Here is a 15,680-nt window from a genome sequence, read left to right as displayed (position 1 = left end):
AATGTTTTTCACGTTTTTTAGTGTGAATTATTTGCACGTTGGAAATATTTGAGTGTTGACTGTTACATTTTCGGATCGTGGCTGATTTTCCTGAAGGGTATTTTGTCCTTTAAAATAGCTTTTGGGGGTTTACCACTTGGTTTTTGATTTCAGATTAGAATTTGGTTTAGGTTAGATTTAAATGACTTAAATGGGCTTTATGTTAGGGTTAGGGTAAAAGTTAGGCATTCAGTTGTAATGGTTAAGTTAAGGGGTTAGGGAATGCATTATGTCTATGATTTGTCCTCACTAAGATATAAAAACAAGCTTGTGTGTGTGTGTTTGTATGGCAATTTTTGTGAACTCCAAAAAAACCTATAAACCTAATGATGAGGGCATTTTGGCTGGTTGATAAGGGCTTTTTGTGGGTTAAGGTTAGGTTTTAGAGTTATGGTTAGGTTTTAGAGTTATGGTTAGAATTGAGTTTAGGTATGCGTCCTCACTAGGATATAAAAACAAGTTTGTGTGCGTGTGTATGTTGGGCAGAAATCTCCATGGAAATGAACACCGCAGATGATGAACCAAGCACACGATTGCGTTCATCACCGCGAGCTCCAGAGGTGACATTTACACCATGACAGGAAATGTGATGAGCCATCAATCTCACGTGCGTTATATATACGTACATGTGCACACATATACGCACGCCATGAATAACCGCGGCGCCTGCCGCCGTCAGCCATATTTGACGCGCGCCCCACATTAGCGTGAAGCTGAAGAAAACTTGATCACTTGAAGTGAGCGTACATCTATTTTGTTTTTAGAGAAGCGCATCAATAAAACCCAAACCAATGAAATGAAAACACTTGAGTTATTCTCCATTACTGGAGAAAATGAAAAAACATACCGGGAGATTCATCACCGGATATGTGAATAGATGCAATGCACACAATATCACAGGTCCAGGCTGCTAAAGTGTTTGTAAACTACAACTCGGCTTCCCCCCTCCCCAGGTAATTTGTTTTTATGATTAGTTTTAAATACTGTGTCATAAATATTTTTCACCGGCTACTACTTGTTGTTTTGGGATGTTTCATTTTCAAAATATATTGTCATGTGTTACACTTTAAGCAGATACTCCAGTCCGCCGCTACAATTCATCTTCGGATACCAATATCTGCTTCTATTCATTTCTGAAAGAAGACGAGAAAGGAGGAGGAGGAGGAGGTTGTTGTTGTACTCCTGACGAACTATTAAGTAACTCACTTCAAGCTCTGGACTTTGCTTTGAGACACTTTTGATTGCATTCCACAGTAAATGAGCATCGCGGTCTTCTACGCTACGCGGAAGCGGGCTACCATAATGACTAGTATATGGGCGCAAAGCTCTATTTCTCTGCTTTCTGGTATCCATCCATCCATCTTCTACCCTTTTATCCTCCACATGAGGATCCAAGAGTTACAGTCATGATAAGTACGCATGCCAAAATGCAGAAGGGTTACATACGATGCTGAAGGCAGGTTTATTTCTAAAAGTAGGATCCACTCCTGGCACTTTCTGTTGGTTCTTCTTGGTGTTTTCAGCCACTACTCGCGCTGTGTGCGTCTTCTGCCTTGCCCATGTGTTTTTTTTCTTGTTTCCATGAGGAATAGTTCCTTTTTTCCGGTACCTTTCCCTTGGGGTAATGGTATGGTACAGTATGGGTGGAGCTATACTGACGATGGTCAGCTGATTAGGCAACAGAAACGCGTCACTCCCTTGCAACCAGTGTTTCTTTGCAGAATGACTGGGGAGGATACTTGGATTGGAAGCGAAATGTTCCCAACCATTTCCAACTAGACTTTAGACAGATGAGATCAGAAAGGGAAAGGGGAAACTCGGAATGCAATATGGTTGGATTGGATGCCAACTCCAATAAAAGAAGACCTAAAAAGAAGACTTTTTTAAAGTATTGCTCTTCTAACCTTTGGGGACGGCCTGTAGTGTCTGTTCATGAGCTGCTGAGAATTGACCTGAAAATAGTAATGGATATCTGATAGAGAGAGACTGTTGCTTTTGTGTACCAAGCGGTGACGTCTAGAGCAAGGATGAATTCATTGCCCTTGAAACGAGCATTATACAACTGCCAGAGAAAGACAGTAAAGGGTGATTTTCAAGCATCCACCCTCAGACTCCCTCTCAGCCACCAACATGAATAGAAGATCAGCCTGCGTCATTTGTCTTTTTGCAGATTTCTGATGTGTTTTTAGCTCATCCCACATCCCGATGAGCGTGAGTCAGTGCAGTCCAAAACTATGTGATGCATATGTGAATGGCCCTTTGCTTTTTTTTCCCCCCACCCCTCCCCTTGATTCAGGCCCTCTTAAGTATTTTAACATCTCGAACACTGCCACAAAAGACAGAGCGAAATCCATTTGTCATGTCCCTCACAGTACAATTCCTTATGGATGGATGGTGCACTGAGCCACTACAAAAGCAGCAATTGCTTTAAAGGTTCAGCATTTCAGTGTTTTCAGAAAAACCAATTTCAGAGCATAATTAATCTTCAGGGAGAGATGTTTTTGTGCAGCTCGGTGAAGGTGAGACTCGATCTCCATTGTTGTGGGTGGTAATTGAGAACGGACAATGCTCGCAAAACCAAAAGGGAAAGGTGTCTTTTTGCAGTTCATCTAACCCTCCAGAAAGATTTGAGCAAAGATAAACTCAGCGGTGCTCAAAACAAGTGAGGTACAAACCGCTATGGAGGTGACATTGAAATGCCTAATTGTACACACTTTAAAAAAAGAGTCGATTCAGTGTGTTCAAATGTAATCAGAAGTGCGGCGCTTGTGTTGGCACAGAAAAGAACGATGAATTCTCTGTGTGGTGACATCATGCACACATACATTACTAGTGTTTACATCCCGATACTGATTTGATACTTGAGACATCTTTATAGAGCGCCTTCCTTGCCAGGTAAGTGCCTATATCTTGGCAGCCAGTAGCACTTTAACTCAACGTCTGTTGAAGTCGAAACAAAATGCAAAGTGAGGTAACTGGAAATGCACCACATGGAGACAGAAACACACACATAAACACAAGAGTCCACAGAGAAGGTTACAGCTGGAGTACCAACACAGCGGCACTTTTCTCTGGGAGCTTTTTAAATTTCATATCAAAACTACAGTTTTTGGCTATATACTACTCACTACTATGAAACGCACAAACATCTGCGCTCTCCTTTCTTCAGAGAGACAGATTAAAAACATAAAGAGAACCAGAGATTGTACTTGGATCACAGAATCTTAACAGGTCTCTGTCCATTTTTCAGCATATATCTGCATAAATGTGCGTTTATCCCATTTTGGGGGAAAATAAATCGGCTCTGCAGTAACTGTGTCACTACAGTGTTTTATCTCCTTACACAAAAAGTGAGAATAATTGAAATTTCACTCTCACTGATGAAGTGCTGAAATTACATCTTCCTCACTGGTGCGCACTTAACGTACAGAGTGTGTCCTTTTCAGCCACTGCAGTGTACAAATTTATGGGCCGGGTCTCCGTGTACCGAGCGGCACATTATGATGCAGATCACATAAGTAGGGACGATGAATGTCATTGTCCTGAACTACGAGACAAACACTGATATTCTCTCGTCATCAGCGCTCATGGCTGAGAATGTAAACTGAGAATACAGTTTCCAGAATTCATTCCAGATGGTTTTAAGCAGATTCAAAGTTTGCTTTTTAATGTTTTTTTCATGTGATTTATGTACACCACTCTGCACCAGTGGCTGATCAGTGTATGAGGGATTTTGAAGTATTTCATGATTTATGTTCTGAATACGGAGCTCTTTGAGGAGCTTGTAGTTGCCCTGCGGTTGTCTGAATGTAGCCACAGACATCAGACACGACCCTGGAAACTTGTATGCGTGTGTGTGTGTGTGGGAGACAAATTGCCAAACAGACAGCAGGAGCAGCAGCGGAGAGAGTGTGCGCATGATGAGAGAGCCAGAAGAGTGAGCAGAGGAAATGTGTGCCTATTCATCTCCTCGGTCGGAGCGGGGCAGGTACAGAGGTATGGCAGCATTACAAGGTCAATATTTTACTTTGGCTTGTGCACGCTAATTAAATTACAGGCAAACTGCCCCGGAGAGCACACAGAGAGATAGAAACCTTACAACTAATAACAGCTCTGCAAGCCAAACAATTTGTAGCATGAGGCCGTGGCATGGTTAGTCCTCCATCTAAACCCAGTCCAGTGTGCTACAGTTATAAACCCGCAAATATACTGAGATAAAAGACATCGCACGCTGACATTAGACTACATGGTGTTTCTCTATTATGGTGGGTTACTGCACCCAACCAATCATCTCGACTAATGTGAGGGTTCCAGGCCATGGGGGGGGGTCGAGCTAGATGACAAGCTCAAAGAAAAACTGTCAACAAACTACGGATGGAGCCGAAACAATACTTAACCTTTAACATCCACTGAGAGTAATAATCTCTTTTCCAAGGATGTTCTGGCCAACATGAGCAGCAGCAGCAGCATTTTGCATAAAATACAAAACAAGCAATTAAAGCATGGATGGAACAAGGACGATGCCAGTAAAATACACTTTCTTAAAAGCAATACATTTTTAGCCCAAGTCTGAAATTCTGGTACCTAAAAGGAGTAAGGTCCGTATGTATGTATATATATATATATATATATATATATATATATATATATATATATATATATATATATATATATGTATATATATATATATATATATATATATATATATATATATACATATACACATATACAAACATATATACATATAAATGTATATATATACACACACATATATGGGCCATTCTACCGAATTCGTGCAAAGTCCAGAGTTGGAAACACATTTTCAAAAGTTGTTTTTTTCCAAAAACCTTGTCCATACATATATTGTACCATATGTCTATGGTACATATCTAGTAAAGGCGCAGTCAAATTTCATATATTAATGTCTGCCTGTTCTTGAAATGTTTTTCAACTCCTAAAATTTGTCACTACCGTAACACAGCAACACACTGCAATAAAAACCATTATATTAATCTGTTAATATTGTGTGTCCATACACCCTCTAAAGAATAATTTTAGTAATTTATTATGAAGGGTTTTACAACTAAATCAATTAAAATCATTTTTTTAACAAATTTACAAAGTTTATTTTCTAAGACTCATCAAAATTTAAATGCAATCTTTTTTGTAAAATGAATTACACTGATCATAGAGATCTCAGAGTTCATTAGTTATTACATTGAATGTATATTTAACCAATAGTTATCATAAAATGTTATTTAATTACTCAATTCTTATTTTATTTTACAAAACATTCAGTGTTACGGTAGTGACCGCACTGTTACGGTAGTGACCGCACTGTTTTGCTCATGACCACAGTATTTTGTTTGCAAGGTTGTATTATATCCCCTCAACCTTATTGCTTAATATTAACTCATAACCTGCCTTTTAATGTGAATTTTACAAACACAAATGTTATGTCTCTGATATGTGAACTTTAGATGTGGGTTGTCTGCAGTCGTGTTGAGAGCTGCCTGTGGGAGCTGCCTAGTGTTTCTCTGAGCATAGAAACAAGATTGTATTTTCTGAGCAACCTGCTTGTCAATGCGCTTCTTAATCCATGTTTCTCTTTATAATTGGCAGACTTGTATTTTTTTCTGCAAATTGTGCATGAGTGTGTTATGAAAAAGAAGGGTCTTTCTGATATGCACAGGAACTCTGTGCTTCCATACTTCCTTCTGAGTTTTTGTTCTTGCGGAACATTTTGACTTCTCTGGCCTCACGCACAATCTATGGCACCGTTTTCTATATTTTTCTTTCTTCCATTCAAGTTTATTTTTCTGTGGTCACGCATTCCAACGTCTCTTATTAGTCTCACTAGAAGTGCGTGGAGTAACAGTCTCACTAGAAGTGCGTGGAGTAACAGTCTCACTAGAAGTGCGTGGAAGGTAAGGCGGCATGGGAGAAGGCGTGGCAGAGGGTGTGGGAGGTGGCGTGGAAGTTGTGCACAATCTCTCCACCTCTCTTTGACTTTTCACCAATAGCCTGTGATGTTGCTGTCTTTTTCGCCATGATCTTCTGACCTTCCTTTGCTCCCTGTCAGATAAATCACTGATAGATTTGATCTTTCCTCCTTTCTTTCGTTTCTAGTTTCGTTCTCTTTCCTTCTTTCCTTATCATATCAAACATTATTTAGCACTCTGAGATTCTTAAGAATGAAATGTGCTTTACAAATCAAATATAATAACAATATTATTATTATTATTATTATTATGTTTTAAGAGTATAATGTAATAATAATGATGAAAAATGTCCTTAAATATGTGGAACATTACATGTTGTCACTACCATAATGATTATGTCACAACCGTAACGTTACAATTTGTTACGGTTGTGACTGTTACGGTTGTGACATTTTTAGCTAATTCCTAGCATAACTCAAACATGCTAACAAGTAAATGGCTAGGAACAGATGTTTGAACAGTTGTACACACAACAAAACATAATATTTTGTTTTGAGCCCCCAAAAGTGTATTTACTTGCAGATAATACGTGTACGGTTGTGACAATTATTAATGTAACATGCTGATTTTCAGACTTTGGAACCCATTTACTTAAAAATTATGAGAGGTAATATCTCACCATGCAGCCATGAGGCACAGGGATGCAGTGTCATTTCTTGGTCAGAAATTCTGGGGTGTGACTAAAACCAGGCTCCACCCATGTGGTAAAACAACTCGTGTTACGGTTGTGACGTGAAAGTGTGGGACAGCATTTTTTAAAGCATGTTTTGTAATTTTAAAAAAAACTTCAAAATGAATCTAAATGTTTTACATTCTGTTTAAAAGAAACCAAACATATATTTTAAAATACACTATTGGAAAAAATGACAAAATTCTTTTAAGTATTATTTTCATGGATTGAAATTTAGGGCTTAGAGATTGGGACAACTACTTCCCAATAGAAAGTACCTAGGAAGGTAGCATAAATGATGATTTTGTATATATTTAGCTTAATTACTAAATAGTTACAGTCTTGTGTTTAACTAGATCATAACATCATCTTAGTAAATATTGAAGGTCTGAATTCTTAATTGTTTTGTTAAATAGTTTTTTTATTGTGGGACAGCAATTTGCACGAATTCGGTAGAATGGCCCATATACATATATGTATAGTTCACAATAAAAAAATAATAATATTCATGATGCCAAATTTATCTGTAAATAAAAGACATACAAAACATAGAAAAATAATTTCTATGTTTGATATTGAGCAGCGGACCGTATGAAATCGATTGGGGGGCTGCATGTGACCCGTGGGCCACATGTTTGAGACCTCTGCCCTAAATCTACTATATATACTGTACTATAATTGTATAGTGCTGTGCTTATAACTATGTATATATTTGCCATTGATGATTGGTTTATTTTGTTCCATTCTGACATTTTAATAAGTTATTCCTTCATAACCCTGTTGACATTTTTGATTGGTTCCTTCGGCTGAGTTGTGATATTTTATTGTGTTTTATTTGATATTCTAATATTTTATTCTTTCCTTCCTTTAATTCTTTGTGAAGTCTCTTCTTGAGAACAAACTGGCGCAGGAACTTTCAGGAAAACACATAGTGTTACGGCTGTAATGCTCGTTTCTTCTTGTGGTCTGACCTTGACCAACAAGTGTGCAACATGTGAGCTCCAGTGATATTCCGTGCACGTCAACACGTGTTTGTCTTCAGAGGGAATATCATGCGTCAGACCAGAGCGACTGATGAGCCTGGACTGGTGTAAAACAGCCTAATTTGTTTATAGCAGGGCCCGAGGGCCAGTGACAAGAAGCACTGACAGCCTGTCAGCTGGATCGACTCTGGTAATCCACTTGGAGGATAATTACAGTTGGGAGGATGAGGCTGCACTTTCATTTGATCTGTGAGAACCAAATCAATTAACAGCAGAGCATAAATGTGTGGTCAACTGTGTGCCAACACAGGACACACGCCTGCTGGATTATAAAATGACTCTTTAAACACACACACACACAAAGAGAAGGATGTAAGTGGCTCTGTGATTGGCTGAGCGCACCAGGAAGTCCGCGCGCGCCGCAGCTTGTCACCTGACTTTGACGCAGGCGCTTCAGCTTTCCCTCGACAGTCAAGAGCAGGAAGATAAAACAAACTCGCCATGGACTTGAGACGTCAACTTACAGACGCTGCTGCGATTGTGTGGCTCATCGTTCTCTCTCTGATCCCACCGGCGGAGGCTTACGACGCGGGGGACGCGCTGGCCATGCTCCTTGGCACCGTTGTGGCAGTGGTGGGTTTTTGCGCACTCCTCGGCTGGTACGCACGCAGGCGAAACCAGCAGCTGTGACGCACGACACTGTCCGCTCCCGTTTCCGTCCACCGCATGAATGCCTTCCCTGGTTGTTCTCACATGAACCCCTGGACAAGGATTGTGTCAATAAAGCGACTAATAAGAAACGTGCCTTATTGGAATCAATGCTTCAAAAGTGAGGGGGAACCACGTGCACTCTGATGGGGGGGGGAAGGGAACCATCCAGGAAGTCCAAAAAACAGGAACTGTCATTAGAACAAGGACCAAACAAAGTTGTCTAAATAGATTTTTGCACTTGTATGTTGTTATGAAGATGCTTCAATTGCATATTGAGCATGTTTTTCATGCTTAAAGTAACCACTGTGATTTCCTGGTGTGTGTGTGTGCAATGGGGAGGCAACACAACGTCGCCATCGTGTGAAGCACAGAATCACAAGTGTGAGGAGTGACATAAGTGTGGCTTTCTTTGTGCTAATGAAGCGTGACATTGCTTTGCCGAGATTAAACAGATATATCTGATGCTCACCTCATTTCATGCTCGTGATGTTTGAATGAGAGCTTCCTCTTTCTTTCACAAGGCGAGGAAAGACTGTTTTCATGGCCACATGTGGAACATGCACAGTCTTATCCATATACAATGTACTCAACTACAAGTTCAATCAAGTGTATTAAAAATACACAGGTCAAGTTACAGTATGAAAATTAAAACTACTTAAAAATCGTGTTGTTTTGTACTTCTGTTGTGCTGTGTTCTGTTTCTGAATGGTAGCGACATGGAATTAAGTGAATATAAAAAGGTCTTGTATCATATTGGTATTCCATTTCTACTTTTTCTAAGGCCAGTGCCTTTATCTTAAGTCTTTTTTAGTACAATAGGTTTCCCCCCCGTCTGATAAAATATGACAGTCTCACTGTGATAACAACTGATACACAAAGTTGTTTACTTTATATTCCAGCAAAAAATAATTGAAATATCCAATACATGCTTCAGATAATACAGTGTTTCCCAATCCAATCCTGTGCCCTGCATGTTTTAGATGTTTCCCTGCCACAACACACCTGATTCAAATGAACGGGTTGTTAGCAGGCTTTTGCAGAGCTTGATGATGATGATGATGATGATGATGACGAACCAACCATTAGAATCAGGTGTGTTGGAGCAGGGAAACTTCTAAAACATGCAGGGTCGGTGAGTCCCTGAGGGCCAGGATTGGGAAAAGTGAAGTTTAGGTGCTGAGATAATAATCAACTGATGCCAATTAATTTTTACAAAATGGCCAAAAGCGGATTAGCTGATTACTTGGTTGACCTTCTTCTCCTTCTAACAATAATAATAATAATGCTCATTTTAGGCTATATTGGGCAACAATTGATTGACTACCATGAGTACAAATCCACTAACCCTGGAATGATGATGATGCATCAAAGTGCATTCAATTACATTTTCCTTGAATCAGGGTTGAGTGGCAGAAGGCGCAGTAATTGTACCATATCCTATACTAATAGCCCCGAGTGACTGTCTCCATTGTCTGACAGTGAATGGCCTTGTCATGTCTCTGACATTTGGTGACGGAATTACAAATACAAGTGTGCACAGATCACATTGTCCTCCTACCTTGTGAAAGTTGTATGAATTGCTATAGCAGCAACACATTTCGTCCACGTGATCATAATGAATTCATGCTTTAAACGTCAGGAAGCAAAGCCAGTGTCACTGTTGTGTACTTATATTTGTTTCCTTTTCGAACACTGACCTTGTCAACCGCAGTATTAAGAACCAAAACATGGTCCTAATGAGGTAGAGCCTCATATCTGAGGAACTGGCTAAGATTTGAATACTGGTTCGGTTTAGTTTTGGCAACAACCAGTTTTATTTGTGAGGGATAACGCAGTGTTTTAAGAACAATGGCTGTGCAAACCTGTGTCATGTGTTCGCCGTGCATACATATGGCTGATTAAATCGCGCTGCTGCTCACTTGTTACACCGCTCACGGCATCACAGCTCTCTCTCCATACATGAGAAATCAAATCCCATGAATTTATCATGCTGTCCGGACAGAATGAACAACAGTGCACAAAGTGCTAGTCAATTATGCATGTACACAGTACAGGGGAAGTCGTTCTAACTCGAGGTGAACGTCACTTTGTGGGCTACATAATGGCTGACATTACTGCTGAGTGTGGGGTGAGCGAAGCATTTGCAAAACGAGGACAGAAACAAGAGTTGTTTTTTTTAATAGGTTCTCAAGAGGACACTGTTTGCAACACACACATATATACACTCACCAGCCAGTTTATTAGGTACAACTGCTTGTTAATGCATGTATGAATGTATAACTAGCCACTCACATGGCAGCAACACAGGGTATTTATGCATGTAGACATGGTCAAGATGACCTGCATTGAGAGGATTGAGACTGTGACAGATGATTTAAGTGATTTTGGACATTGGCATGGTCGTTGGTTCCACATGGGCTGCTCTAAATATTTCAGCAACTGCTGATCCACTGGGGTTTTCATGGACAACAATTCAATTTTTCGGGTTTACAGAAGGGCAATGGTAATTTAAATAAACACAAGTGACCACCAAGGTGTGCAGAAGACTATATTTGGCTGCATTATCGTTTGTGTTGGATGTGTTACACAGTGGGATATTATTATTTTTTTGCAAAACAGCGATAAGGGTATTATTACTTATAGCAAACTGCAGATACTAATCAAAGTCCCAGTAGGAAAAGTTGGGAGAAACAGATTTTTGCTTTGAGAGGCTGCCATGTTTGCTCATTTGTGTTTCAATAAAGTGGATTCAGTTCCAAAACAAGACATAGCAATGTAAATAATTACTGTTGTTTTTCTCCCTCTCAGAATTGCCATATCCAAATATTTGGCGCTGCTTTGTCATTGTTATATTTACATATTTATACATTTCCTTTAAATGTGTGTGTCAGACAGGCTGTAGTAGGGTGGGATTTACTCTGGATGGGGGTGATGATTATTAATAGTAATCGCAATGTTGAATCCTATTATAAATTCAATAAAAAAACAATAACAATAAACAATAATTACTCTTGTAGGTAAATAATATATATTTAATCAGAGTAATCTGTAATACGTAACATTTGACACTTCCTTATATGGTCATGATATGAACAACTTTAACCATCTGTACCTAATTAATTGGCCGGTGAGTGTGTGTGTGTTCTTTAAAAGTAGTTCAATGAAATAAAAAGTGAACTAAATCATTACGAACCACGCAGGATCAAACGTTACCAGAGGGAATGCGTTACCGGCGAACAACAGCCCTATTTGAACAGATGTCACCGTGAGAGAGACGGAGCTACTGCCGCTTCTTCTTCTGCTGCTGCTGCTGCTGCAACAAGAGACGAGACGCGTCTTGGATCACAAATAGGGATGCAGAGCGCATGCGCACTGGGCCCCGCTTACTGGAGGATATTCACGGCGGTAGAGAGAAAAAAAGGGGACAGGCAACAAACCAGGCTTTTTTGAAACAGCAGAAAAAAAGCAAAAAAGCACGACCAGTGCAATGCGAATAACACCAAGAAGGGACACGAAACAGGATTATCAACAGGTAGGATTTGAACGATCTCGTGATCGGCTGCCCCCTCTCCTCTCCTCTCCTCTCCTCCTCCTCCTCGTCGCTCTCTTTCTCTCTCGCTCTCCTTTTCGGGTTTTTTTTTCCTCCTCTCCTCCATCTCTTTTTTTTGGCCTTGTCTTGTGTGGCGGCTGCGATTCTGGTTCATTTCATAGCGGGGACATATACATGGAGATTATCCTTATCTCATGGACTCGCAGATCCGCTACGCGAGCACGATGAATGTCTCCTGCTCCTGCGTTTTTTCACCGAAACCCAGCGGATCCGAACGCGCGTGAAACACTCGACTTGGCAAGCGGAGGACGCATAAAAAACGCGTAAGTACAGACACGGAACGAAATCGGGCACCAGCGCAGGTTTTAGCCCATGTCATCATGTTATTAACAGATGTATGCATCTTTTTATTGCGTAATATTCTTATTGCCTGGTTTGTTATTGTCACTTCTAAACAATTCCCATCCAAACACACCCGCGCATAGATTCTTGTGCAAATGCGGACTGTTAGAGTCATGTTTATCTTAAGTCTTTGTCGCCTGTAATTATAATATGAAAGATGATCTGTAAAATGGAGGCTTCCTCAGTAACCGGCGCTAATGAGAACACTGCTTATTAACATAAGACCCGTAATCCAGTTAACCTTTAATCAGACAAAAACACCGATGCGTTATTATGATGATGGTGATGATGATGCTCGCGCCCTCCGTCGATTTTCCACACTGCATGTAAAAGGCAGGGCAAGTTTATTCAAGGCATCCGCGGCTTCAGAGAGCCTTCCTCTGTTGTGTTCTGTTCTGCAGGGCGAAGGGTGTGAACAAGATGTTTTTCCTTTTTTATTTTGGGCTGCATTTCTCATCATGTCTTCACAGTGCGCTGAAAAAGAAAAAAAAAAGGTCCAAAAGAATGTCCCCCAAAACCCGAGCTCTTTGTGGTACTGGGTCCGGATTGGTTCTTGAATGCGTCTTTTGTGACACAATTAAGGCTTAAGTGTGCGTTTTTCCTTTGGCCACCATGGTGACTTTGTTCAAGACGTTCCACATGAAAGAAAGAAAGAAAGAAAAAAAGAAATCCTGTCACGGATTAATGGTTTGGTCTGATTCAAGCTCCATCACCGTCTGCCTGTCTGTGTTTGTGTCTGTGGAGCAAGAGTCCAGGCTGAGGCACAGCTGTGGAACTGTGTGCCACTTTAATTATTAAAATATAGAGGAAAATAAGCTCATAAATGACAGAGGCAGACGAACAGTGATAATTGTGCTGTCGAAAACAATGCAGCTGTTGTGTACGACTGGATGCTGATGGGTGGATAATTTCTCTTTTCTTTTTTTCTTTTTTCTTTTTTTTTTATTGTAGGTGTGATGAGACAAAGGAACAAAGAATGCCTTAGCGGAGAGGTTGCCTTTATGCCTGGAAACCTCTTCAAAGCACACCACCAAATGGATGTAACACCTCCGCCTGCCACCTCTAGATCATGATACTTGGCTGACGCTATTCCGCTATCTTTATGATCCCTCCTCCATCTATGGCGAACTATAGCCATGCAGGGGACCACACCATCTTGCAAAATGTCTCTCCTCTCGCCACCTTCCTCAAACTGACCTCTCTTGGTTTCATCATCGGAGTCGGTGTGGTCGGAAACCTCCTGATCTCCATCCTGCTGGTCAAAGATAAGAGCCTGCACCGCGCGCCATACTATTTCCTGTTGGACCTGTGCGCCTCAGACATCCTGCGCTCCGCCATCTGTTTCCCCTTCGTCTTCACGTCGGTCAAGAATGGATCCGCGTGGACCTACGGCACGCTGACGTGCAAGGTGATCGCCTTCCTGGGTGTGCTCTCCTGTTTCCACACAGCGTTCATGCTTTTCTGTGTGAGTGTCACTCGCTACCTTGCCATCGCTCATCACCGCTTTTACACCAAGAGGCTGACGTTCTGGACCTGTCTGGCGGTCATCTGCATGGTGTGGACATTGTCAGTGGCCATGGCATTCCCTCCGGTGCTAGACGTAGGGACGTACTCTTTTATACGGGAGGAGGACCAGTGCACATTCCAGCACCGTTCCTTCAGGGCGAATGATTCGCTGGGTTTCATGCTCCTCCTGGCACTTATCCTCCTGGCCACACAGCTGGTTTACCTCAAGCTCATCTTTTTCGTCCACGACCGTCGAAAGATGAAGCCTGTCCAGTTTGTGCCTGCCGTCAGCCAGAACTGGACCTTTCACGGGCCAGGCGCCAGTGGGCAGGCAGCGGCCAACTGGCTGGCCGGATTCGGTCGCGGCCCCACCCCGCCAACTTTGCTGGGCATCCGGCAGAACAGCAACGCAGCAGGCCGCAGGCGTCTACTGGTGTTGGATGAATTCAAAACAGAGAAGAGGATTAGTAGGATGTTCTACATTATGACGTTTTTCTTCCTGGCGCTGTGGGGGCCCTATCTGGTCGCCTGCTACTGGCGGGTGTTTGCGAGGGGCCCTGTAGTCCCTGGAGGCTACCTGACGGCAGCCGTGTGGATGAGCTTTGCCCAGGCTGGGGTCAACCCTTTCATCTGCATCTTCTCCAACAGGGAGCTGCGGCGCTGCTTCAGCACCACACTCCTCTACTGCAGAAAATCCAGGTTACCAAGGGAACCTTACTGCGTTATATGAAGGTTTTGCTGTGGGTTTTTTTCTCATCTTATGTCTCAATTTCCCTGATTGATCTTGATCTGCTGGGCTCTATCCCACTGTACAGCGCACTCTCTCTTTCTATCTCTCTTCTCTTCATCCTCCAGTCTCTCCTCCTGTTCCTCCTTCTCCTCCTTACGCTGTTTTCCGAGGTAGAAGGTGGACTTGCCAATCACGAGGCTCTGCTGGGGTTGATTGAATATGAAATATATCAAACGTGGAGGCTGAAGGGAATGGGAATGCACAGGAGGTGTGGATCCCCTCCTGTGTTTATGTTCTAGTAACATTGTGGAAGGCCAAGCCAATGCAGAGAAGCAAAAAGCTGGAAAAAAAAGAGAGAAAAAACAACAACAAATTGAGCGAACAATGATAACATGACTTCTTTCTTTGGATAATTTGTGAGGTGTGAATTACATAAATATGAAAAGTTAAGAAAAAAAACAACAGCGTCAAAAACAAACAGTACCTCTCAAGGAATCACTGGAAATGTTTTACATTTTAAGAGTTGCACTAAAAAGAAGATGTAAAGATGCTTTTTTTTTTTTGGTCAACAGTTGCCGGTTGCATTGCAAGGACAACTTATTTTTCCTTTCCTTTTTTTTCCCAAACTAAACAGTGAATGCTTTAATTTGCAACAGACTACACAATCGCTGTAAGTAAGAAAAACTGTCGGAATACACCATCTCAAGAGGATAAAATGGTTTTAATGTAAGTGATGATCTTTTTTTTCCATTTCCTGGGCGGGGGGGGGATTAACAATGGGGGTGGGCGGGGGGCGGTGTGGTTACAATGTGTGGTTTTTGAAGTTGCGACATAAAGACTAGAATTGATTTCTTGTAGTTTTACAATCCATTATGTCCCTAGTGTCAGGCATTGTTATTTTCTTATCACCTTTTACAAAAAAAAAAGTGAAATGATGTTTGGATTGAAAAGAAAAAAAGAAAAAAAAAAACTTGGTTTCAATAAGAACTCTTATGTGCTTAAAAAAAAAAGACATTGAAGAAGTAGTTACATGTTTCATTATATCCATGTACCTAAACACTACCATATTGTTACAGTGTTGCTGATG

The 15,680-nt window shown here is 41.2% G+C and overlaps 2 protein-coding genes across 3 annotated transcripts; both read left to right on the top strand.

Annotated features, from left to right (window-relative positions):
- The first annotated feature begins 8,111 nt into the window (after positions 1-8,111).
- LOC122766847 (small integral membrane protein 30-like) lies at positions 8,112-9,070 on the top strand. The gene has a single exon (XM_044022047.1). It carries the CDS (start codon positions 8,196-8,198, stop codon positions 8,382-8,384), a length of 189 nt encoding a protein of 62 aa, XP_043877982.1. The 5' UTR covers positions 8,112-8,195; the 3' UTR covers positions 8,385-9,070.
- A 2,567-nt stretch (positions 9,071-11,637) lies between these two features.
- On the top strand, positions 11,638-15,352 carry gpr85 (G protein-coupled receptor 85). 2 transcript variants are annotated; one of them, XM_044020281.1, is made up of 2 exons: positions 11,638-11,937; positions 13,309-15,352. In XM_044020281.1, exon 2 carries the CDS (start codon positions 13,460-13,462, stop codon positions 14,591-14,593), a length of 1,134 nt encoding a protein of 377 aa, XP_043876216.1. In that variant the 5' UTR covers positions 11,638-11,937; positions 13,309-13,459; the 3' UTR covers positions 14,594-15,352. The 2 variants fall into 2 exon arrangements, with proteins under 2 accessions (XP_043876216.1, XP_043876215.1); XM_044020280.1 differs by lacking the exon at positions 11,638-11,937 and adding an exon at positions 12,027-12,278.
- Positions 15,353-15,680: the final 328 nt, after the last annotated feature.

The sequence above is a fragment of the Solea senegalensis genome, linkage group LG3, assembly GCF_019176455.1.
Source record: "Solea senegalensis isolate Sse05_10M linkage group LG3, IFAPA_SoseM_1, whole genome shotgun sequence".
Taxonomy (NCBI): Eukaryota; Metazoa; Chordata; class Actinopteri; order Pleuronectiformes; family Soleidae; genus Solea; species Solea senegalensis.
This window is presented reverse-complemented; position numbering and strand designations above follow the sequence as displayed.

Excerpts from the sequence above, each read along its gene's own strand:
- LOC122766847 (XM_044022047.1), top strand. The coding sequence starts at position 8,196 with ATGGACTTGAGACGTCAACTTACAGACGCTGCTGCGATTGTGTGGCTC.
- gpr85 (XM_044020281.1), top strand. The coding sequence starts at position 13,460 with ATGATCCCTCCTCCATCTATGGCGAACTATAGCCATGCAGGGGACCAC.